Consider the following 23,277-nt stretch of genomic DNA (forward strand, 5'->3'; position numbering starts at 1 on the left):
TTATTTTAATACAGACCGCCTGTGTACAGCAGAAGTTGAGTGGTCATGGTCTCATCATAACTTCAACCGCAAAACAATACAGATTTACGTTCACATTCCGGCAAAAATAAATAGACATAGCATATCAGTGCTCTCCTAAACACAGTTATGGATTAGAATGGAACTATGACGACAGTTAAAAGACTTCAGAGACTAAATTCTAACCCCATGACCTGAACCACCAGGTTGAGTCAATTTAGGAGCTGCATGGGACAATCTTTCACCTACTTACAGAGGTTATTAATTACGAAGCATGTCTAATATCGTAATAATCTCGAAACGTTAGAAAGGAGCTGTCGATCTCTGCCAATTGAACCGACCTCACCAAAGCAACACACACGCACAGGAAACTATGTCAGCTCTCAGGAAAGCTGGCACCATGTCGCATTGGTAGCGCTGCTGGCCAAAAACAGTTTGCAGTACTATACGATTAGCATGCAGCTTTGCTAGGTCTCAATTGAGGAACCGAAGAACCATTAATGAATGTATGTAGTCTGAATATATTTTACCTTCTTTATCTGTATTAAAAAAATGCATACATTTGCGGCTGGTCTAACACCAGCATATGACACGACAACAACGGTGGTCGGGTGGAGCTGCCGGGGTGCGCGGGTCCCCGCGAGCCAGACGGCACCAGCAAGTGTCGTTTGATGGCTGTTGCTAATGGCTAACGTGCGCACGACAGATTAAAGTTGTGCAACACAGATAACGTCAACAGTATTGTCCGTTTAAAACACCCCGTCCATAACGCGCTCACTTTCTCTCTTTCTTGCCAAGGCCAGCAAAGGTAGGTAGGGTTTTAAATGAGAAAAAGAGGGATGCCCAGGCCTGCTCCAAACAGCAACATTATTGTATCCTAATGAACATTAACGTGAACTGTTTACTGCTACTTTAACTTTGTGTGAGTGTCCGAGGTGGTACAACTTCAAATACCTCTTTGACATTAGCTAGCCTACTTTATCACAGCGTTGAATAGGTTAAGAATGCAGTAAGTTTCTTGAAACCCTAACATGAAATACATTACATGCCCTTTAACATTGTTTAATTCAACCTATATCAGATCTTATTGTAAAGGTAATGTTAGCAACCACAGAAACTATGCTAACTGACCTCCACCGATTCACAAGTAACGTTACTCATCCATCCTATTGCGGAGAAATGGCTATCATTCATTATAATGATTGTGCAAGGCAGACATGGCTAGATTAACCAACGAACTGAGTATGTGTTTTACCTGGTGTTGTGAGAGAAGAGCCGATGGCAATGTTCCGCAGGAATAAACCGCTCTACAGTAAATGTTGTTGAACGCCACGCGTCTATGCAGAAATTCCAGCATCTATCTCTCAGCGCTACCCTCCCTCACCAAAAGATACTCCCCTACAGACGGCCCCTCCTCGACGGGAGCCAACTTGACCGCTATTGCTCCCGCCTACGAGGGACTGTGCACACACAGGAACACACACTATTGTCGTGCTCGTAATTTTACTTAGAATACATTAACAAACATCTACCGCTTCCAGAATCAGGCTGGATGTCATGTCCCACTGATTGTAACGAATAGACACAACACGTCTTGTTCCCGGTGCTGCGAGCATTAACTGAACTTAGTCTAATTACTTGTTTACCCCTGCTTAGCCTAAACAATGCGATGCGGTACGCTTAACAATTTAATTAGACTTACTAGGAGCCATCAGACGTCTATCGGTGTTTTATTGGCTGACATTCTGAAGCATCCCCCGTTCCTAGATGTATCCTGCTGTCACTTTTATTGCATATTCACCTGCCACTGAACATATACACGTCAGAAGGCTTGTTCAGTAACCCCCTTCACTCTGACCTTTTCAATTCCCCAAATTGAAGCTCATAGAAAAATTATATGGCAGGTATGTCTCTCGTAAACAAACAATTGAGCTCAAAATATAGTTTCGGTGTGGCCATCCCTTCACAATACAAGCCTCCTTGGGTACCAGTTTATTGGACAGCGATGGTCTACTACTGCGGGATCATAGAACAGCGCCATCTGGTGTAGGGATTCTTCTTTTTAGTTGATGTAGTTGACGCAGTAATCATGATCAATTCAGCTCATGTTCAACCTGTGCGTTCTCCTTCTTTCACCCCTTTAACTTTAAAAAGCAACTTTTGTACATTTTTGTAATGCAAAAACGGATTCTCCCTTCTGCTATTTTGTTGCGGCCTAGCCCTGCCTGACTGCCTATTGCTAAGGTCAACGTTACTCTCAGTCAAGATAACGTCCTAATTCGAGCATTTTACACCTGTAAGCATATGGGTGTTATTTTCTTGACATAACGAGAATTAAAAAGTTAATTCCACTGTGATAAGGCATGTCATACTGTTTCTCTGATAGGTGGACCATTCATTACTGGTTATGTATTGATATTTCATGATTTTTACTATTTACATTTTTTGACCATTGACTTAACAACACTTAACAAGATTCTCAATTTCAATTCCCCATCCAAATATTTCAGATTTTTTTATTTTAAAGTCTGTGAGGTTTTGAAAGGAACTTGGGGGACAAGAGATTACCATTATATAGTAAATGTGTTTAAACAGTTGTCTGTCTCCATAACATGTGGAGTATCGTTGCACTGGAAAGAGATTTCACAGGGAGATCTCCTTCTCTCTGAATTGACATACTATTGTGAAAAAAAATGAATATTTATAATATATACATTACTCATATCGTTATTCTAATTTCCTAGTCTTGATGTCTATCGCCCCCTATTAGAACCCCCACCGCGTCCTCTTCCTCCTCCACCACCGCGTCCTCTTCCTCCTCCACCACCGCGTCCTCTTCCTCCTCCACCACCACGCCCTCTTCCTCCTCCACCACCGCGTCCTCTTCCTCCTCCTCCTCCTCCACCACCACTGCTAAAACTTCCTCCTTGCACTTTTTTCCGTACGCCACTGGACTGTTCTGTATCATCACCATCATCATCACCTCTTGGCCGTTTTCTCTTTCCTAATTGCTCCTTCAATTCCTAGTAAAAAAAAAAAAAAGAGGACAAAGGTTAAACTTAACTGGGCAGCATCCCACAGACTCTATTATGGAAAATGAATTAGATAAGCCGAGTGTGTAATACCGTACTAAAAATGTCGTTAGCATTAACAGCACCAGAGGCAAATAAGAAGCCATCTTGGGAGCATTGTAAATAAAACCAAAACACTCACAATCCTGGCAAATCTCTGGGCTTCGCTAACTCTCTCCACTAGCATCATCACTTCCTCTTCTTGCGTCGGGAAGGATGGCAGTTTCTTTCCAATCAGTGTTTCAATTCGCTGGAAAAGCTCCACGTCGTACCTAGGAAATTGTAACACAATCACAACCTGGTAAGCAGCAGTGTTGAGATAAACCAAGCCTAGTGGCCAAATTGGCAATTACTTCAGTGGGCAGTCTAGACGTTCTAAAACAACAGAAAGAGACTTACTGTGTGACAAAAGTGATGGATTTCCCTGAGCGCCCTGCTCTGGCAGTTCTTCCCACTCTGTGAATATAGTCCTAAAACAAAGAGCAAAAGAGCAAAATCAGATTTAGCCAAAACAATACAATCTACTTATTATTAGTAGTATGACCACCATTGTCGAACGCAGAAGACCTTCAGAAAAGTAAGCACCTTAGAATGAGTGGGGATGTCAAAGTTGATGACACAGTCCACATGCGGAATGTCCAGCCCTCGTGACGCCACATCTGTAGCCAGCAGTACGGAGCGCGATTTAGACTTGAATTTGTTAAGGGCTCCCAAACGTTTGTCCTAATAAACATGAAGAAATGTCAGCACACCACACTCAAACACTCAGAATTTCCAACATGTTTATCTGTGTGTGGGCATGTTCACCTGGCTCATCTGCCCATGCAGTGGTATAGCAGTGATGCCCAGGTTCCGAAGCATCAGCGCCACCCTCTGGGCATTGTTGCACGTACTACAAAAGATCATGAAGGAGTTTCCTGCCAGTTCGTTTAGTATGGACACCAGGTAGCAATCCTAAGGGACAATGTGCATAAACATGACTACTTAAAATCAAGATGGATTCTTATAAGCCATCTACAATATTTAAAACAGTAAAGTATTACTAGACTAATGATCATTACCTTGTATTTTGATGGTATGAAAATGTAATATTGTTGGAGCTTTTCCACTGTTGAATATTTAGTGGATACTGAACATTTGACTGCATCCTTCAGAGCTGCACGCTGTAGTTTCTGGACCTAAAAAAAACACACAAAAACCAAGAGACTTAAGTCAAAGAAGCATTTTAGAGTGGGAGGCTGACTGATCTAGAATAGAAACAGACTGATACCTTTTTGGTCATAGTAGCAGAGAAAAGAAAAGTTCGCCTCTCACGGGGAATCACTTTCAGGATCTTATCCACCTGAGAGCAGAGAAAAAACAGACAGTGACAAAAATAAAATGTCAGAATGTGACTACTGAGTGTGTATTTCAAAAGCTCTCACTTCATTTAGAGTTTAGGTCTCAATGCTAAATTCCAAATTCCAATCCCCAGTTATTTTCATGTGTTTCATGTAAAACACAAATCCAACGCAACTTTTTTTTTCAATTGCCCACATGAACAAATGAAGAATAACAAACAGCACCAGTCACAAATACTGCTTATGCTGTCTTCCATCAGCCATTTAAAATGAGTGCATCATCAACTACTTAACTGCACAGAGTAAGAAGCCATGGCTTATTTTTAACTGCTATTGGTTCCATACAATTAAGCCCAAATATAATACTATATGTGGGTTATGGTGACAGTCACAAATTAGCATTGAAAATGTAAGAGAAATAAATATTTAAGTGGCACTTTGAACTAATGCAACCCATTAGCCAATGCATAGACTGTATTCCACTTTAAGCGATAAATGTGTCAAATCAATTGACCTCATACCTCTGCCTCGAAATCCATGTTGAGAATCCTGTCTGCCTCATCCATTATAAGAAACTTAAGAGCTCTCAGGTTGAAACCTTTCGTATTTTCCAGATGGTCAACCAGTCTCCCTGGGGTGGCTGAGAGAGAGCAAAAAAAACATGAATGACAGGAACTGGATAGAAATAGTCAGTTATTTTCACCATTTAAGTGAGTCACAAGAGAACACTTTCTCATACAGGACCAAAAACGAACGCACTTACCAATGATAATGTGGGGTTTCTTGGCCAATACCAGGGCTTGAGACATCTGATCAACACCACCAACAATCACAGCTAGAATGAGAACAGAAAACAGAAAATCTATGACTGCTACCACTAGACTTAACATCAACAAACATTGTGAACCAATGTTGTTTGTATATATTATTAATGACTACAAACAATTAACACAAAAACTTGTATTACATGCACATTTCTCATTAGATATCGTCAGTTAACTCATTCATCTTCCTTCTCATGTGGAAATGTAATCCCTTATGTCTCTCTCCATACCTGTCTTCACACCGATGCTGGAGCCCAAAGCTTCAAACTGCTCTGCAATCTGGAAGGCAAGCTCTCTGGTGGGCGTGAGCACTAGCGTGTGGAGCCTTTGTGGAGAGGAGAGGAGCGACTGAAGGATGGGCAGAGCAAACGCCCCTGTCTTGCCAGAGCCAGTCTCTGCAAGGCCAATAACATCTCGTCCTGAGAGAGGAGGAACATCTGTGAGTGATACAACGTAACTTCCTTGCGTTTTTAAGAATTGCGGTTTATGCATAACTAGTGCAATACATAAGCCATGTTAAAAGCAACACTCGTCACAATCAATTATAATTGCTTTACTAGTCTTGTTTACCTACTGGTCTAATTTCCCAAAGCAGATATGCAGAATCATAGCTCACCTTCCAGGGCCACTGGTATGGCTTCTACCTGGATCTTAGTGGGAATCTTCCATCCCAACAGGTCACAGGCTTCACAAAGTACCTCTGTTACACCCTGAGCACGCCAATGCCAGCGATAATTGGAAAGATAAGTTAGACAGGGACAGTACATCTAATACATGTATTTAAAATAAATAAGTATTTGGAATAGAAGTACTTTTGTCATTTGTATTTCATGGGCCTAATAAAAGTTATCCCTTATTTTGTATCAAATTAATAGTGTACAGTATTGTTGCATTTAAAAAATACGGAAGACATTTCACACAAAACTGTGTCGTACGAGCGCTTTGCCCATGCATAGTTAAGATACGACAAGATGGCAAGTCAAGTGAATAATTGATGTCTCACTTTTCCTCTCTGATAAGAAGAGAAAATATCAAAATCAAACTACTTAGGGCTAATATACTGACAGAGAATAGTTAGAGTTGTTCTCTCAGCTGGATGGCCAAGTTGGAGGAAACACTATGCTAAGCACGCTAGCTACCTGCTAGCCCCCATAAGTGTCTATGAACTAATTACCAGTTCTTTAAATGTCTTGACAGGTTCTTCTTTTTCATTGCCGCCATCCTCTCCGTCCAAGCATTCGGTCGTGTGTTCATTATTGGTTTCGTCGTCGCTCTGATCCTCGGTTTTTAATCCATTATTTGTTTCCATCTCCTCCTGAACGTGCGCCATGCTTACATGCCCCGTGTTAAATTGGGTAAATAGTACGCATGTCCGGAAATTGAAGCGACCGCGGAGGAGTATGGGAATTGTTGTATTTTACTATTGACTAGTGTGCGCCGGTATTTTTTTTAGTTTTGATTGTTTTTTAAAAGTGCAAACTCCATGATTGTGTAACCAAAACCCTCAGACATGGTGAACAGAAATTATACTTAAGTTACAGACCAAACAAACAAATGTGGTATTTCAAGTATTTATTCAACATCAGGTTTAGCAATTTCAGAGACAATGTAAGCAGATTTTGTGTTTGACACCTACATTCTAAAGTAAAATTGCCCTACTGACTTGAGCTCCCCCCAACCTTTATCAATCAAACTGAAACACCATATAAAAAAAGCTTTACACAAAGACTGCGACAATTTAAAGGGCCGAAATAACAGACTCAAGCACCGTTTCAGTCTAAAAGAACTCACTTCACTGACGACGTCAAAATCAAACATGTCTCCCCTTTGTCTGTCCTAATTGCCCTCAACTTCATGCTCTTTTCCTCAGTTTCACAGAAGCCCCTCCATCTCTTTCATGAAGGCGTCGTACATTTGATCCTTTGTCTTCATGTTGGGTTGGATGCCTGAGGGCTGGTTGGGGTTGGATGATAATATTGGTGCAGCCATGGCCTGTTGTTTGTGCCCTGGGCCTCCACCATGCTCGTCCCCCTTCCGGTGCCCTCTATCCATCCCGCCCCCAACCACTGCTTTGTCCCTTCGGACACGCAGTGTAGTGGGCACGAAACGTGTCACCTCCGTCTTGGGGTTGATGATCTGAGGCTTGGCGGAGATTGTGGCTCCACTAGCTGCACCCGGCAGCCCTGCCCCTGGAGGCCCCGACACAGAGGTGATGTTGGCGCGCTTTTCGATGGTGGGTGGTGCATGGTGATGAGTCGGGGGGTTGCCCTGGCCACCACTGGCCTGTGGGGCAGTGGTGCCTGGGGGAGGAGGCATCTGCATGACCCCTGGACGCATGGGCATTGGAGGCGGGTGCATCATGGATGGTGTGCTGGGGGCGTTTGGAACACCCTCCCCTGCACCAGGCTTCTGCCGGTGGACAATGCTGGGGGGTGCACTGAGGACGTTGGGGTTAAGCGGCGGGGGGAAGAGCGAAAGAGGGGGGGCCATGGGGCGTGGGGGTCCGGCACGAGGTGGAGGAGGCGGTATACCTGTGGAGAAGGGAGAAGACAAAATATGTCAGACATCCACCAAGTTCTTAGTGCGTGAAGAAACCCCACTTAACCCCACAAAATATTTCAATCATAGCTATAACTCAAAGTATAGATATTTATTTTATATAATCTAAAACAGACAAGACAGTTATTAATGTGGGTGCCTATCCTTAGGAGTATGAAGTGAAGAAAAGGCTTGGAATAACACTCACCTGGCGGTGCAGGTGGAGGTAGCCTGGGTGGTGGCCCTCTGGGTGGAGGGCCAGGGGGTAAGCCTGGAGGAGGACCGGGAGGGGGGCCTGGCGGGCGACCAGGAGGTGGTCCAGGTGGAAGCATACGTGGCATCGGTCCCCTCAGGGCACCTGGTATACCAGGGGGTCTTAAGAACGGCGGAGCACCTAGGAATGATCAAAGCAAAACAAAACCCATCAGTGGTGAAAGCAGAGCAGGCTTGTTCAGTTTAATGCAGTGTGATCTAATCAAACTCAAACTGCTGAAAAAGCTAGTTTCAGTTCAGCTCACCTGGTGGTGGACCAGGAGGCAGACCAGAGGGTGGTCCTGGGGGTCTCATTGGTGGAGCTGGTGGCGGTCCTAGTGGAGGAGGCCCTGTCATTGGTGGAGCCTGCATGTGTGGAGGAGGCTGCTGTGCCCCCATTGGTATGGAGGAAGTCGGCATTCTGGGAACACCAGGCTGGCCATCACCAGGTGCTGATCTATCTTCAGTGTCAGAGCCTTCGGAATCAGTGTACTCCTCTTCCTCTTCTTCCTCCTCCTCTTCCTCTGGGACGGACTGACCTGAAGGTGGAAATTCAAGGTTTGTCTGTCAGACGAAAATCTGTACATCCTAGTTTGTATTTAACCCCCTTTGTGTAACCATCCTGTCCTTCTTTCAAGCTGTTTAAACCTCCCCTTACTCTTGCCATCACGATTATTACCTGCCATCCTGAGCATCATAGCCTGCAGTGGTGTGATGGCCTTGGTCTTCTTAACTACCCTCTTCTTCTTCCTCTTCTCTCTGGGAGGAGAGGGCATGTCAGCAAAGCGCACGATGCGTCCTAAACAGGAAAATCAAAGGAAAATCACTGTTACGAAAGGCACAAATATCCATTATGTTCCTCACCAATATTACTGAAATTCATGGCAAACGTACCTTAATCATTAATAGGACACACACAACAAATACAGTGGGTTAGACAGAAAAGAAGGCTAATGTGAATGTTATAAAAAGGGATTAGAATTGAATGCCACTCCCTCCATGCTTACCTCGGTCTCTGTCCTCCTCTCTCTCTCGTTCTCTGTCGTCATGCCGAACCACCTTCCTTCTGTCTTCATCGCCCTCCTCTCTTTCAATGTCACTGTCTTCCTCGCTGTCGCTCTCATCATCATCCTCTCGCTCATCCCCATCTCGGTCACTCTCACTGCCACTTTCCCGGGCCCCTGTGGTGTCCATGACTTCAGTGTCTGACAGGGCTTCGCCAACATCTGTTTGTGTAGTCACAAGGGGCAGGACCGAGAAGTTTTGAGTTGTGACAGAATTATCCACAAGCAAGAGGCAGAAAAGAAATGACCGCTGTAATTGGCAATGGGTGTTATAATTCTAACTCACATCTTTCATATAATTCTGCAAGTAGTTTGCTCACTTCTTGTAAATAAAAATTCCTTGTAATTTTTAGACATAAAGTAAAATGATGCTTTGCAAAACATCTAACTCTTCAAAGTTCTGTTTGTGCTAAGAACTATTTGTTTTTCAGCGGAAGCCTGCAACAGTAGCACTTCAAAAGAGATCAAGAGGCAGAAAAGTAATGGCCGCTGTCATTGGCAACAGGATTTGTGCTTCAAATTCACATCTTTAATTCACGCAAGAAGTCTGCTCACTTCTTGTACTTAAATACATTTTAACTTCTAGTTATAAAGTAATTTGTTGCTCCGCAACACCTAAATCTTTAAAGTTCTATTGTGCAAAGAACCATTTTTCCTCAGCGGAAGCCTGCAACAGGAGCACTTTAAAAGAGATATTTTGGAAGAATGTCTTATTGCTTTTGGAAGTAACTGTTGCGTGTTGGTCCTGTTTGTCCTGTCCCATATTCATTGACCGGTGGACTTTACATTAGCCCTTACATATCCGCCATGCATTACTACACATTCACGTACACAAGAGCATCCATTGCTGCTAAAGGGCCATTCCACCTAACTGCAGTGTAGACAGCCTCAGTCTGTCTAGCCTGTGTAGGTACACTGATGTAGGTGATAAGATGTTAAGGATCCACAAGACAATGGCAGTACCTGGTTCTCCCAGCCTCCTTTGCTGCTGGACTCGGCGGCCATACTGCTGGAGAACCTGTGGGGGTGGAGGTCCTGGTGGAGGGCCTGGAGGCTTCCTGCCCGGTGGGAGCCTAGGGACCCCAGCCACGGCAGCTGATGTGGGGGCTGATGGAGTTGTCGCGATACCTTTCCTGAACAGAGGGATTTACAACCAAAACAAATTCAGCATGTACAGGAATACTGTGCCTTTTAATTATTTACTAATAGTTCAAGCTTAAATAGCTATAATGAGTAAGTCAGCAACAATTCATCAATAATATTTTTGCTTTCGTTTTGCCTTGCAACAAACAGAGAGTTTTGGGGTATTAAGCCATGGGGTATATTACTTATTCATAAACTATAACAAGAGATCCAGTCCAGCTGAAAGTCAAAGAGCTGACAGTTGGACTTAAAAGCCAAACACCTACCCAAAGGATGTGCCCTTCTTGAGAATGGAGGGAGGCTGGGCCCCAGGGAGGGGAATGTCTTGGATGAGTATGCTGGACGGGGCATGTGGCATCTCAGGCAGTGGGATGCTGTCGACCTCCACTGATTCTGCATTCTGGCAAAGCCAACAAGGAAAATGACATAAGGATTAAACTCACTTGACCGTTATTTTGTCATTTTGATTTTGACAACAAAAATTGACTACTGTTTGATTTAACTAAAGGTTAAACAAAAAACAAAACAAAAAAAAAAAACTAAATGTATTGGTATCAAATTGCATTCAGTAACAGAATGCAGAATGAAACAGAGCACACCAAACAGGCTGCCAGGTTAAAACACACAGACAAAATAAGCATCGCCTGGAGATGTACTGGACATCTTACTACCAACATTCACATGCTCCCTTTCCCAGACACCACTTCTTCACGTTTACCAGTAATGTCTATTAAAATATCTCATCTCTCAATCACACATAGACACATACCTTCACAGAGTCAAAATAGAGGGACAACTGGCCACGCTTAGTCTCATAGTCCAACTCCAGCTTGCGCAGCTCCTTGTACGTTTCGGGGTTCTCTCTTTCGTACAGACGTACAATGCGCTCAAACGTCTCCCTCAGCTTTTTCCTCTTGTCCCGGAGGACCTTCTCATTCAGGAGTGGCTGCTGCACCGGGTTGAACTCTGGACAGGTAGTTTGATCAAAATGAGCACCGACACACATGAAAACATTCCACACAGAGACACCCAAAGATGGCTAAGAGCTGTCATGCTCACCCATCTCATCCAACTTCTCCATATCACGGATGATCTGCCTGGGATCTTTCATCTTCAGGACGGCTGCCCTCACCATCATCCTCTGCTTTTTGTTCTGAAAGACAACAAATAGGCGGTGAGTAAGTCATGATGTCAGTGATTGTCAAGTATGATTGTCAAGTATGATTGTTGTTTAATTTTTTTTACCTTCTTCAGCTCCCTCTTTCGAGCCTCCTTTCCTTGAAGACAAAAACAATGCATTAGAATAAATTACCTATTAAACTCAATGGACTTACATAAAGACAACAGTGTCTACAGATGTGTACTGATACTTGTATACTTTGTACATTATACAAAACTTACTGGCTTGATCTGTGGGATTCATGAATTTCCCACTCTTGGTGGACGAAGTCGAGCGTCGACCCATGATGTCACCGTGTTGTGTTCACCTAGATAAACAACATAACATTTGTTACAAGTCCAATTAGGGTGAATGTTAAAGTAATCGGGATCAGTTAATACAAAATAAAGTTATTTTCCAAAATGAAAAGGCAGCAAAACACGAACTCGCCACGAGCCCTACTGCTTTCAGTCGACCTCAACCACTCAATAATAAATAACAGCAGGTGTATCTAAGATAGGACGTCAGGACCTCTTCGTTAGCACTCCAAAGTTTGTTAAATTCAATGTTACCACAATCGAAAAGGTTTATCAGGTGTACATTAACAACTGTAGCTGTAGATTACGAAACTAGATAGCTGCATCACCACGACATCTTCATATCGTTTCTGCGAGTTGCAAACATATTAACAAAACAGAAACCACCCTGCACTGTTAACAAACGTTACACATAACTTTGCATTAGATATGATTTGACATTATTGCTAGAATATTTTTGCAGTCAAACAGAACAACAAGTAGTTTTAAAAAAAAAAAACACTGAAACACTCGTGATAGCCTAGAAACGGTAGCTAACCAGCTAACTAGACGCTTTGCTGGCTAACTACAATGAATACAAACTGAAATAAGCGATCTTGCGAGTAGGTAACGTTACCTTTCTCCGTATGAAAACTGGGGACACGCAGAAACCTCCCCCCTGTACTTGCTCGAAACAGGGGAAGGAAAACTATCTGCTAGATACAACAGAACTATTCGCTTAGATATCACTATGTGACCAACACCGAGATTCCGCCATGTCTGCTGCCATTCACGGAAAGTCATAGGACGAAACTTCCTGAGCGTCTTCTTCTAAAATTGCGTTAGGTATACAGATGATTGACAAAACAGCTCATTGCCGCCGCGAAGTGGGCTGGGGTGAAAAGCGTCAATGTTGATCCGCGGTTGATGAAATATTGCCAGAAAGACCTGTTCCTTTGGTTGTCAGAAAACCAACACCGTACACTGTCCTGAAATACTTATGCTAGCATTCACTTATGAAAAGTTAGGTTAGGAACACCATTACTTTATCATATTCAAACTTCCTCCCTTATGCTGAACATCACAATTGCACATTCTCAATAAGGCAAGAGGCAGTTCAGATACGGCCAATATGTAGGCCTTATGATGACAGAATCTTCCCTTCTACTTGTCCTGCTACCAATACCAACACCTCTATTGTCCCTGTAACAAACATGCCTTCTTACCCAGTGGGATTCACACTTTGATGTTAGATAATTTTAATAATTACATCATCTGCGTTTTTACTGCCCTTCACGTTTACATGAACAGGTACTTTTATGACAAGCAATATTTAATCAATTATATCTTCCCTGAAAATAACTACTCTCTCCACCCCTGGAAGTGCCAGGATGATCACACCTACAGCTATACATTTATGAATGCTACATTATTTGAAATCTCTTTTATACTTCAGGCAATATAGGTTTATACACAATATATTAAAAAGTCTCCCGTTTCTGTAATTCATTGTGAAGTCCTGCTGAGAGAGGGTTGCCTTACGGTGTGCCTGTTAAACCTCTTGGTAACTCGGTTCTAAATAAAAGATCTGCACCTGAATCTGGCTGCTGGACCATTAGAGCATCTTATTTGTACTCTGCCGAATGCATTTAAATGTTCTTTCATGCTCCTGATTCCAACTTTATCCTGGAACCATTTTCACTAACTTAGTTCACAATGTACTTCAAGAACGTCCTGGCATGCATTTGAAACTTGCTGGCCATTTCATTTGCGTGGCTGTGATACCAGTACATTTGGCCTACTTTACAATTACACGTTTTATTCATCACTGTTATTTTCATTGTTCAGGGATATTAAAAAATAAAACTGCAACATTCTGATCACCTGGACCACTGTTGGTTCATGTATTTAAATGTAATCCATTGTGATCTGAATTCAAACCCTCTCCCTTTCCTCTGCAAATAACCCTTCTCAGGATTTCTCTAGTCTGTCAGAATGATTTGATCAACCTACTGTATACTATGACCTCTGCATACTGTGACAGAACAATTCAAGGATAATTCAATTAATAATTGTAAATAATTAGTTTAAGCATTGTATGTTATATGACATACGCATTTATTTATTACGTATGATCAATATTCCAAATATGGCCCAGGCCTATATTTTACATTCTATTATTACATTTATACTCTAAAAAGGGAGTTTTTATGTTATAAGCACCAGCACTTAAGAACCTTTGTTGTAATATCAGACAGATGAGACAGAAAAAGACAAAAGTGAGACAAAAAGTTTTGAGTATTTTGTGTTTTTATTTATGCTGAACTAATGACTACTCAACCCCTTGATAACTACTCACTACATTATGTTAATGTCTTATTCATTCAAATTAACTTGACACTTTGATTTAGCTGTCAAATACTTCAATGTTTTTTATTTAAGCTACACAATGTATGCCCCCCATCCCCACCCTGACCTTTTTGCCTAGAGTTGCAGATACATTTTAGTACAGTCAAACATAGCATTTAAGGCTGTGGCAATATTCTTTAAACAATGCATCCAATCTACATCATGATAAGCCATGGTATGGATAGGCCAACTGGAAGGTGATTGGTTGACAAGATGACTATCTAATAAGGGATTGGTCCATAATATGCAGTGTAGGCGGCAATAATTCCAGTTGTGTCCATCATGTTCTCGCAGCCCAGGTTGGCCTCGCAAACCTCTTTCAGGCTAGGATGAAGTTAGTGTTGAAAGTGAGAGATGGAGAGAGACAGAGGACACCATTAGGAATATGATCATATGTCAGCTGTTTCGCAAGAGTATTATAGTACTGCTAGAATTATTATTTAATTACATATTTCTAGTTTGGGAAAAGGTTCCCCGTCTTAGCAACATAAAAACACTTTGAATGAACAATACCTAACACAAATCTCATAACATGCCATAATTCTATTATTAGAACACAGGAGCAACAAAGAAATCACTCTACAAAGAGAAAGAGAGAGAGAGAGAGAGAGAGAGAGAGAGAAAGAGAGAGAGATCGTGGTTTTGGGGGGAAGCCTTAGACTGAGTAATTGCAGCTCTCACCTCTCCAGCTGGGTCAATGACAGGCTGGCAGGGTCAGTGGTGCCGGCACGCTTCTGCCTCATCAGGGTAGCAGCCTGGTCCCTCTGCACAAACACACCTGGAAAAAATACACACAGGTGTAAACACGCACAAACATGCACACACACACACACACACACACACACACACACACACACACACACACACACACATATACATTCAAACACAGACATACACACATATAAATACTCGCACAAATTGACTTATTCAAATGCATTTGAAACGAAAATATAGACATGGACATACAGACATATATAGAAATCTGTATGCACATGAAAACATACTCACAGACAGACTGAGTTTGTTTCCTTTAGCATGAGGGTAGCCATCTTATAGTTTACCTCATTCTTTCATACCCAACTTAAACAGATATATGCTAACTTATTCAGTTGTGAAACAGTTACAGTATACTATACTACTACAATGATAACCTCCATAGTTTCTTTTTGTACAGAGGGGGACATTGACTAAGGTGACAGTGAAAAGCCAATTTACCTTCCTCGTTGGGAGAGTCAGACTTGCTGACACCAGAGTCTGAAACCCCTGTAAACATATTTACATATTGTGAGACATTTTACATAGAATATTATCATTACACAAATTGAAAGGTAAACAACAACATATATAGCATTAACCATAATAATATCTCCTCGCATACATTTTGATTGCAAATCTAAACTGCTGGTGAAAGTTCAGCATACTATGATTAAGGGTCAAATATAATCCCACTTACCGGTACTTGCAGAAATACAGACGTATGCAAGAGCACAGAGGATGAGGATGGCTAAGGTCTTCATGTTTTCTCTCTGGTTCTTCAGTTGTTCCCTCTAGACAATGGAAGAATGACCAGTGCTCTCACTCTCTCTCTGTCACACCTAGGTCCACATACACTCATACAGTTTATAGTGATGCCCCCCGCACTGGTCAGACAATATGATTGGTTGAGGTTTCATGTAACATACTCCCACACCAAAAAAAAAACAACAAGAAAACCCACAGATGAACTAAGACTGATGGGTGCATGCGCGCGCGCACACACACACACACACACACACACACACTGGACACACACACACACGCATGCACACACACACACGCACACACACACACACACACACACACACACACACACACACACACACACACACACACACACACACAGCTAACTATTATGTCACATGCATACTTCTGCAAATCTTTGCAAATATTTCACATGTGTTTATTACATTTTGCAAAAACAAATGTGCAGATATGTTATGTTTTGTTATGTCTTATATCTGTAAGTCCCTATTACTACATTGATTTTCTGCAGTGGCAGAAAATGTTATTCGGATTAGCTTGCATGAAAAACTTGTGACAGCTCTTTGGTAAAATGCATCAGTGGTCAGAAATTATCAATGGGCCTGAGATTCAGTGTGTGTGATTACAACACTGCACCTCAAGAAGGCAGGATTGCGCCGGCTGCCCACACTCACCCATTTCAAACCATAAACTAGGGGTGGGTGGAGTTCCTTAGTACCTAATTGAACATGGAGGAAAACCGCTGGCTGTCATTATGTGACGGAGTTTAATTAGAGATTTTTCTCTTCTGAGTGAGCCGCAAACATTTCCCTTGTTGAGAGACGCCAACCCAGCATTTGCAAGCACTTTATGAACACTTGTCATTGGCTTAGGGTATTTAAATATATGTACACAGTCTCATATAGGCATATTTAGCTCTCTACATAGCCCTCATGCAGCTGTCCATATGTGGTGTACATTAAAAGCCTTTTTCTGGACTGAGTTGGTGTGTACGGTGGTCTATGAAAACAAATAGACTTACATTCCACGCACCCACATTTCCAGTCATGCAAATTTCTGAGATTTAGCATTCAACAATCTCACTGCTTTGTTTTCATGGGTTTTCTGAGGCCAACCGGATAGACCTAGGGCTGTCCCAAAATCAGCACCACGTGGGGAGATCACCAATTCTCTTTCTGTCTATGTCCGCTTTATTTCGGGTGTGACATTGGACTTGGCGAGTTGGTGTGTAATTTTGCCGTCTGGTTCAGTGTATCCGACGCGTTTGTGTTTCAAAGGAGGCTGGTTTACAGAGTTCATAAAAATATACGGTTGGCCAGTACAGCAGAGTTTCATAGTTTTAGGCTCCCAATAATTGACAGAGTGCTTCTCAGCTATTTTGTCTTTCTTCAAATCTCATCAAACACTAGCCATATGTGCATGCCTTGCATGTAACCTGGAGTAGGCCTACATCTAGAGCATTTTTTCATGTGGCCACCAAAGCAAGCCCCTTCTCTGACCTATCTGAACTTGTGTCTAAGCCCATGTCTAATGGAGGTTTTGTTAAAATCCTGTATAGTAGTATCATGACACTGAAAATGACAATGTGATTACGCAAGGCAAGTTTCTTTTATTATTATTTTTTTATTATTAATTTGATGACATGGATGAAAGCACAGTCCATTGTCACACTGTGGTTTTGAATAAAATGTTGATGTGCCACAAAACAAATGCACTTCAACTGTAGAGATGTGGAAAGTGCATCAGAATAAAATAATACACATTTAAAAGGGATAAGGGCATTTGTCTGAAGCATCAGTATTTTTTTCAGCCACTCTTTGAGGCCTCCCTTAAACCATGAACCACATAATATAGTAACATCCGTGTGTCCACTAGTGGCATTTCATTTCAACATGTGCATTACATGATAGTCTCCAGTCGTCTAGGACGTCACCACTGGAGTTTGTCAAAGGAACTCACAGCCCATTTAGCTTACAGAAAACTGCACCCATCATAAATGTGATTAGAATATGTAAGAGGTTCAGAGGCAGCAGCTCAGTATCTGCGGTAGTTGACAGGAGCCGGGCGGTAGTTTGCAGGAGCAGGGCGGTAGTTTGCGGGAGCAGGGGCCGGAGCTGCTGCAGCCGCAGGTTGTCGAGACCCAAAGTATGTCTGATAGGCCTGTGGGTATCCATAGCGAAGAGCAAGGAGTCGGCATGGATTGTAGTCCTCGCAGATCTCTGAGCGAATCTCTGCTGGGGACTTCACTCTCCTGTGAATGAAAAAAAATGAATAATAGATGTGAGTGTGGTGAATCTGTGGTAAGATGAGAGCTGAAACATAAGGGTCACTTGTGTTACTAAACATGTTGTGGAAAAAGATAGTTCGTTTGCTACCGTCTGTTGTAGTTGTAGTTGTAGTTGGGGTTGGGGTTTGGTGGACTGATGAAGCCACCTCCGCCTCTGGGTGGGATAAATGAATTGGCACGGGATGGACTGACAAATAAATCTAAAAATGAACAAGGGAGGACACAAATGCAGATCACTCTTCATGTATTCAGTTTGAAACTCAATATGTAGTTTCACCAAACAGATTCAACATCTGGGTGCTGTTGAGTTCATTCACCTTCAAAAGACTCTTGGCTCTCTTGAGAGTCTGTGAGAGGGGAGATAGAGAGAGAGAGGGGACAGATGAAAAAATGAGGGAGAAAGCGTGATTGATAATTGACATTTGATGCAGTGTGATGCCAATTTGTGCCTTAGCAAGCAGATGTTAAAGTTGGCACTTTGTTGAAGACTTGACACAAGCCTGAAATATGCGTGAGGCAGTGCAATGGTACCAGAGTAGCAGAGTCCGAGTGCGAGGATGACACACAGTGCCGTGCAGTACTGCAGCAGAGAACTCATGTCTCCAGTCTGTCTGGCCACAGGAAGAAAAAAAACATATGAATACACAGCACTGCACATCACACAACACGCTCTCACATAGGATGGCTTGGCGGGGGGGAGGGTGGTTGACCTCTTTCATGAATGCGATAATGTTCACACATCATACATGACACATAGTGACAAAAATGATTAATTGACTCCATATGCTTGCTACGATGCCCATCTTCACATTGCACAACATTTGCAGTGGCGTTGTGTGAAGTAACTGAGCAGTAGCTGTGTATTTCAGGCTGCCGGGTTTCTAAAATGTGTTTTTCCTCAGTTTGGAAAGCAGTCGTGAAGCTTGCAAGCACTCAGGATCGGTGCCACTGTCTGGGGTTTGTGGGTTAGGTGTTGAGTTTGCCAATAACCGCTCAAAACCTGAAGAATGTCTAGCAGAGGTCCTGAGCCAGAAATAACAAGAGGGAGGCCATTTTTTCTATCATGAGTGGCATCTTTGGCCAGGTGTGTGCATAGGGAGAGAATATTTTAGAGGGCTTTTGGAGTTATTTCTCAATATTGACCTAACGGCACTACATTCCAAAAAACAAACAATTTCTAGCTGTGCGCAGTATACAATGGACCACTGCTCTCGGCGATAAAGACAGGAATGTAAAAAAATCAAAAAGAAGCAAGTACTGAAACTCGAGTCCTCAAAGACCGAGAATAGTACAGCCATGGACAAGACCGCAAGAAGAGAAGAGAAGGAGGCACTGAACACTGAATTCAATTTATATAATAAATAGAAGGCACGACACACACACACACACAGCGACCACAGCGTGTGTCGTCCACCTGTTTAAACACCACATAACTCCGGTCCCCTGCTCTCTCTCTCTCCTGCCTCTGTTCGAGGGGCTTCAGTGGGTGTGTGGCCTCTAGCATCTCTCTGCTGTGGTCAGTGGGGACAGTTCTCGATTCATGTCACCCCAACAACCAGGTGGAGCCACTGTGAGTGTTCCAATTTAAGGCACAGATGTGGAGAGAGAGGGGTTTTAGTGAGGAAGCAGGGTGCTGACACCATCGTCTGCTGCCTGTTTTACACACGTCTGGCAGCAGGGAGGTACACAGCAGGTGCCCAGGGAGTGCCAGTAGTCAGCATGCTGACATGCCCGTGTGCCCACTTCACTGGAAAATCATGCCCCGTCTATCAAGCTGCTAACATTCCAGTAACCAGTTTGGCATTGCGTAGTGGCAAAGAGTGTTGGAGTAGCCATCCAGTTTTACTGAACACAATTATTTGCACTGAAAACTGAACTATATTCAATATAGCATTCACCAATCATTAAAACATCATAATGACAGTATAAATGATTACATCAAAGTATAGTGTAATGTAACATTGTGTAGTGTCCTGTAACAAAATTATTACTTTCCCCCTAAGCATTACATGGATAAGTACAATGTTCTGTAGCCTGATGAATATGGATTGAAGCACATTTAGACTAGAAAAACCAATTGAATTGCCAGTGTCCAGTTTCTGGTCCATAACTGTATTATGAGTGGGATGCACTTACCTTGAGATGCAAGCTGCAGGAAAGTCGAAGCTGGGTAATTTCTCTGATCTGGTTTGACAGGACTGTCCCTCCCTTGCTCTCGATTACAGGGAATATTTCTTAATACGGTGTGGCTTGGCTCTTATAAATGCTGCTTTACCCCCACCCCTCTGACCCTGTTCCCTCTTGCCCCCCTTCCTCTCTCCTCCCTTCCTCTATCACCCCCCCCCCCCTCCTCCTACTCAATCAGACCAAGCCATTAGCTCACTCTCTCCCTCACTCCTCTTCAAAAAAAACAAGATGGAAAGATGGAGGGCATTGAAGGTAAACAGGGCATGTCAGAGAGAGATGAAATGATAAACAAGCCCACAGGCCTTGTTTGTCTTACTGCCACCCCACACCTCCAGTGTGTCCTAGAGGGGAGAATGTTCTCAAAGAGACTCAGAAAAAAAAAGCACGAGACAATGAACCCACAGTTCCTGAGAACCAGACTGACTGTATCTGTCCAAGTCTGTTCCGCGTACAGCACCTCTCTGCCTGCCCGTCTGCCTGCCTGCCTGCATGCCGCCCCTCTCTAAATGCCTCACCTGTCTGTCCTCGTTTCATTCTGCCTAACTTTGGGTGCCCTAAAATTGGACGACTCTGGGCAAGACGCTCAGCAAAAGGCTTGGGTAAACATACCAAATTAGTGGAGATTACAGGGGAGAGACACACAGATAAACACGAGGCCTCAAGATTACCCAGAGAGTCATAAGGTCTGATTTGGGGGTTGTGGTGATGATGGTGGTATAGTGCAGGGCAGAGTGAGTGTCAAACTGAGGTTGAAGGGTGCTTTTTTTTCTTAATGCATCACTGACCTGGTATCTGCTGTGGATTCTCTAATAGAGGTATGAAATGTTCTCAGTCGAAAAGCAAACATCAACAAGAAGAAGTGAGAGAGAGAGAGAGAGAGAGAGAATTTGGAACAACAGAAAAGGAAGAGATGCAAGCTCCTCTGGAATGCCAAATAGAAAACGCATATGTGTGTGTTTATGGTATTTTTAATACGCTGGTGTTTATATTGACTTAAGAATCTTGGCAGAGATTCAGATGATTTCTGTGCCAAGCAAAAGGTTTTGTTTCAAGCATTTGTACCCCCATACGGACAGCAGGGAAAGATACATACAAGTACATTAAAACTCCAGAAGTAAGGAGAGACAGTAAATGAAATCATGAATAGTGAATGAAATCATGGAAATATTGACCAGATTGATACCCCAAAGTGTTTAAAGTACACTGCTCGTGTTTACTGTTAATACTCCCAAACTGTTCTCCTCCTTTCTCACTCCTTCTTCACCTTCTTTATTATGTGTTATGCAATTTGTTTCTTGTTTGCCAGTTACAACCTCTCCCCCGCTACTCCAAATATTTAAAATAAGGAGGGAAAAATCTGAGCGGCATTGCGAAAGACAGTATTTTGAAAATATGAACAGTGCCAGACGCGAAGAGAAATGAAAAACAGGATATTTAAAAAAAATTCTCTGCCTGGTAGTGAGTAACGCAGAGCACCTGCGTTTTTGACTTCTTGGGCCAAAACAGGAGAGGACTCTCTGAGTCACAGGAAGAGAAAGGAGGATTTTGAGGGCACACAGAGGGATAGGGGATGGAGATGTTTCATCCTCCTCTTTTCCTTCACCCTTCACTGCCAACTCCATCCACACATCCATGGCTTTGCTCATCGTCACCCTTCACTTTTTCCAACCCCATGTTACCCTTTCTGGTATCCCCCTGTTTTTGTCCTGTGCCCTGCCTTACGTATTCACACACATCTCTCAAAATACACTGCTATGAGCAATGAGGATGACATACATACCTAAAAAAAAAGGCCAGTGTGATGACTTTGTTGTCTCCTCGTCTTTCTCCACTTCTCTTCTGGTGTCTTTGCGTGTCTCTCTCCTCTTATCCTTTCTGTTCACTTATCTTCCTCTGTCTTCTCTTCACCGCTTGTCTCTTTTATGATCTTTTCGCTTCTCAGTAAGGTCTCAGACAGATGCCATGTCCATGCTTCTTTGGGCACTCTCCATTCAGTTCTGATCTTTAAAAAGGGTGAGAGCACCAAAAAAGTACCAGGCCCAAAAAAGCCTCTCTGCGCCCAAAACCCCACATGTTCCTTTCCTGGCTTTGGCAGGGCATTATGTTTTTCACAGAATTTTCATAGTGTTTTTATGATTGCACTTTTTGATTGAACACCACAAACCTCTCATTAGACACAGCTTTTATTGAATGGTCGCCTCCTACGGAGGCTGAGGTGAAGTCCAAGCAGGAGAAGAGCCAGCAGTGGACACCATTAAGGGATGAGTCAGTGAACAGTCTTAGGTAATGCCACAGGAACATCTATCCTGAGTCAGAGGGGACATTTTTTACAACAGCACTCACAGGCAGACATTACCCATGATCCTCCTTCAACAGTGCCAGCTGTGCTTTTAGTCGGGCAAGTCCCTTTGTGATGGAAGCTCTGACCATCACCACAGATTTAGGGTTTGGTAACCCAGGAGTCCATTTAGATCAAACTGCAGAATTCAACTCAAATTGTCTGCCAGAATCTCCACAAAGCTGTTTTCTGTTTGGAGATTAAAGAAGGTGCTAGACCTTCACACACTGTATCCACGCAAAGTTCCTTTTGAAAAGGAGAGCCCAACCTAGTCTTTCACCAGTGTTTTGGATTCATCTGAATTGGTGCATTTTACATGGCTCCTGAAGCACAGCTGTTTCTAGCTGTTTTTCTGGGTGGATTAAATAACCTTCCCCTACCCCCACCCCTCCCTGTTCTTTGACTTACTGTAAGGTCAATTGAGTCCATCGCCCTTGATAAAAAATTCCTTTGTGCCCTGACATCAGCCTGGCGTGCTGTGTCACGTTTTGAAGGGCTAATCTTCCTCCAGACATGAAGCTTTTCATCTAGTAAACAATATAACACGCACCTTCCGCCAAAACTTGATCCAGATGCTGATCTGTTATCGTGATATTGTCCTTCCTCTTTGAACAGAAATTGTGTTATGCCATCAATGTGAGTGTCTGTGAGTGTGTGTTTTAAGATGTAATAACATGGCTGAGAGATATACAAATCCCCACTTAAACAGAGAGGGGTTATGTGGTTTTATTCGAGCCTGGATGTAATTGCTGAAGTATGTGTTCATTAGGATAGAGGAAAAGAAAGTTCAGAAAAGCACCAGACGCTTTTACCATCTCTCTACATTTAAG

General features: G+C 42.8%; 5 protein-coding genes across 5 annotated transcripts in view; all 5 read right to left on the bottom strand.

Moving 5' to 3' along the window:
• The window catches only part of LOC308379938 (myosin-10), a 67,722-nt gene extending 66,340 nt beyond the window's left edge, over window positions 1–1,382 (bottom strand). The window contains exon 1 of the mRNA XM_080857211.1: window positions 1,274–1,382. The gene's annotated coding sequence lies outside the window, so the exon portion shown is untranslated. The remainder of the gene's footprint in view (window positions 1–1,273) is intronic.
• Window positions 1,383–2,558: 1,176 nt separating this feature from the next.
• On the bottom strand, window positions 2,559–6,583 carry ddx47 (DEAD (Asp-Glu-Ala-Asp) box polypeptide 47; the record flags this gene model as incomplete). Its single annotated transcript, XM_080856481.1, has 12 exons — window positions 2,559–3,041; window positions 3,232–3,361; window positions 3,489–3,559; window positions 3,675–3,812; window positions 3,897–4,043; window positions 4,151–4,267; window positions 4,360–4,431; window positions 4,951–5,069; window positions 5,193–5,264; window positions 5,484–5,672; window positions 5,870–5,963; window positions 6,428–6,583. The coding sequence occupies 12 exons, from the start codon at window positions 6,581–6,583 to the stop codon at window positions 2,772–2,774; spliced, it is 1,575 nt and encodes a 524-aa protein (XP_080712607.1). The 3' UTR covers window positions 2,559–2,771.
• A 229-nt stretch (window positions 6,584–6,812) lies between these two features.
• On the bottom strand, window positions 6,813–12,481 carry wbp11 (WW domain binding protein 11). Its single transcript, XM_080855933.1, has 12 exons — window positions 12,343–12,481; window positions 11,652–11,737; window positions 11,496–11,527; window positions 11,310–11,403; window positions 11,020–11,216; window positions 10,517–10,650; window positions 10,071–10,240; window positions 9,051–9,269; window positions 8,723–8,842; window positions 8,310–8,582; window positions 8,000–8,185; window positions 6,813–7,784 (listed from the first exon to the last, which is right to left on the bottom strand). Exons 2-12 carry the CDS (start codon window positions 11,713–11,715, stop codon window positions 7,126–7,128), a joined length of 2,148 nt encoding a protein of 715 aa, XP_080712059.1. The 5' UTR covers window positions 11,716–11,737; window positions 12,343–12,481; the 3' UTR covers window positions 6,813–7,125.
• A 1,759-nt stretch (window positions 12,482–14,240) lies between these two features.
• On the bottom strand, window positions 14,241–15,697 carry bglap (bone gamma-carboxyglutamate (gla) protein). Its single transcript, XM_080856987.1, has 4 exons — window positions 15,568–15,697; window positions 15,330–15,377; window positions 14,796–14,892; window positions 14,241–14,438 (listed from the first exon to the last, which is right to left on the bottom strand). The coding sequence occupies exons 1-4, from the start codon at window positions 15,629–15,631 to the stop codon at window positions 14,336–14,338; spliced, it is 312 nt and encodes a 103-aa protein (XP_080713113.1). The 5' UTR covers window positions 15,632–15,697; the 3' UTR covers window positions 14,241–14,335.
• Window positions 15,698–17,535: 1,838 nt separating this feature from the next.
• Window positions 17,536–20,086, bottom strand: mgp (matrix Gla protein). Its single transcript, XM_080857116.1, has 5 exons — window positions 20,059–20,086; window positions 18,454–18,533; window positions 18,240–18,269; window positions 18,011–18,122; window positions 17,536–17,886 (listed from the first exon to the last, which is right to left on the bottom strand). The coding sequence occupies exons 2-5, from the start codon at window positions 18,518–18,520 to the stop codon at window positions 17,670–17,672; spliced, it is 426 nt and encodes a 141-aa protein (XP_080713242.1). The 5' UTR covers window positions 18,521–18,533; window positions 20,059–20,086; the 3' UTR covers window positions 17,536–17,669.
• Between the last annotated feature and the right edge of the window lie 3,191 nt (window positions 20,087–23,277).

This window comes from Sprattus sprattus (genome assembly GCF_963457725.1).
Source record: "Sprattus sprattus genome assembly, chromosome: 18".
Classification (NCBI taxonomy): Eukaryota; Metazoa; Chordata; class Actinopteri; order Clupeiformes; family Clupeidae; genus Sprattus; species Sprattus sprattus.

Coding starts and splice junctions, on each gene's coding strand:
- wbp11 (XM_080855933.1), bottom strand. CDS start 11,715: ATGGGTCGACGCTCGACTTCGTCCACCAAGAGTGGGAAATTCATGAAT. Junction 11,528..11,651: donor GAATCCCACAGATCAAGCCA/GTAAGTTTTGTA, acceptor TTTGTCTTCAAG/GAAAGGAGGCTCGAAAGAGG. Junction 8,843..9,050: donor AGAGGAGGACAGAGACCGAG/GTAAGCATGGAG, acceptor TTTCCTGTTTAG/GACGCATCGTGCGCTTTGCT.
- bglap (XM_080856987.1), bottom strand. CDS start 15,631: ATGAAGACCTTAGCCATCCTCATCCTCTGTGCTCTTGCATACGTCTGT. Junction 15,378..15,567: donor CTGTATTTCTGCAAGTACCG/GTAAGTGGGATT, acceptor ATATGTTTACAG/GGGTTTCAGACTCTGGTGTC. Junction 14,439..14,795: donor TCATTGACCCAGCTGGAGAG/GTGAGAGCTGCA, acceptor ACTTCATCCTAG/CCTGAAAGAGGTTTGCGAGG.
- mgp (XM_080857116.1), bottom strand. CDS start 18,520: ATGAGTTCTCTGCTGCAGTACTGCACGGCACTGTGTGTCATCCTCGCA. Junction 18,270..18,453: donor ACTCGGACTCTGCTACTCTG/GTACCATTGCAC, acceptor CCCCTCTCACAG/ACTCTCAAGAGAGCCAAGAG. Junction 17,887..18,010: donor AACTACAACTACAACAGACG/GTAGCAAACGAA, acceptor TTTCATTCACAG/GAGAGTGAAGTCCCCAGCAG.